The 644-nt window shown below is 62.0% G+C and overlaps 1 protein-coding gene across 1 annotated transcript in view; it reads right to left on the minus strand.

The window, feature by feature from the left end:
• The window catches only part of ANPEP (alanyl (membrane) aminopeptidase), a gene marked incomplete at its 5' end in the record, with an annotated part of 2,551 nt that extends 1,915 nt beyond the window's left edge, over nt 1-636 (minus strand). The window contains 4 exons of the mRNA XM_010016550.1: nt 17-72; nt 159-280; nt 385-461; nt 551-636. Of these exons, the coding sequence (XP_010014852.1) occupies nt 17-72; nt 159-280; nt 385-461; nt 551-636 (341 nt within the window). The remainder of the gene's footprint in view (nt 1-16; nt 73-158; nt 281-384; nt 462-550) is intronic.
• Between the last annotated feature and the right edge of the window lie 8 nt (nt 637-644).

A 644-nucleotide genomic window follows, 5' to 3' on the forward strand; every position in this document is an offset into this window, starting at 1 on the left:
AGCCAGCACAGCTCACCTGGCCAGGTTAAAGGCATCATCGATGATCTGGGCACGGTTGATTACGGGAATGGCCTGGGAGAGAGGGAAAAGTCAGCACCAGCGCTGAGTGGGGTGCATGGGGTGGGGGCCACTCCCTGGCCCCGGCCAGCCCCACATACCTGGTGGTCGGTGGAAAGCTGGTTGAGGAGCTGGTCCCAGTTCTCCTGGTTGTAGTTGACGCGGAAGTACCCGCTGACATTCAGGTTTAGCAGGCGCACGCTGTTGAACTCAGTTTTGGTTTCTGGGAGGTGGAGAGAAGGCTCAGATCTCCCCCCACTGATACCCTCCCAGGGGACCTGACCTGCAGTGGGACCCCCACTCCCTACCGGGCGGGATGCACTGTACCTGAGACACTGGTCAGCCACTGCCTGTCCCCCGTGTTCTGCAGTGTCATCCAGGTGATGGGCACGATCCAGGTGTAGCTGCGATGGGACAGGCAGGCGGTGGGACCGTCCCTTGCCTCCAGCCTCCCCAGCACCCCCAGCCTTGGCCCTGGCCCCAGCCCACTCACTTGAAGATGGAGGGTCTCTCCACCACGGAGTCACGGTCCAGCAGGAAGTGGTTCTGCGTGACAGAGCCATCCAGGGTGTTGACAGTCACCACGG

This window comes from Nestor notabilis, unplaced genomic scaffold, assembly GCF_000696875.1.
Source record: "Nestor notabilis isolate BGI_N333 unplaced genomic scaffold, ASM69687v1 scaffold23466, whole genome shotgun sequence".
NCBI classification, from domain to species: domain Eukaryota; kingdom Metazoa; phylum Chordata; class Aves; order Psittaciformes; family Psittacidae; genus Nestor; species Nestor notabilis.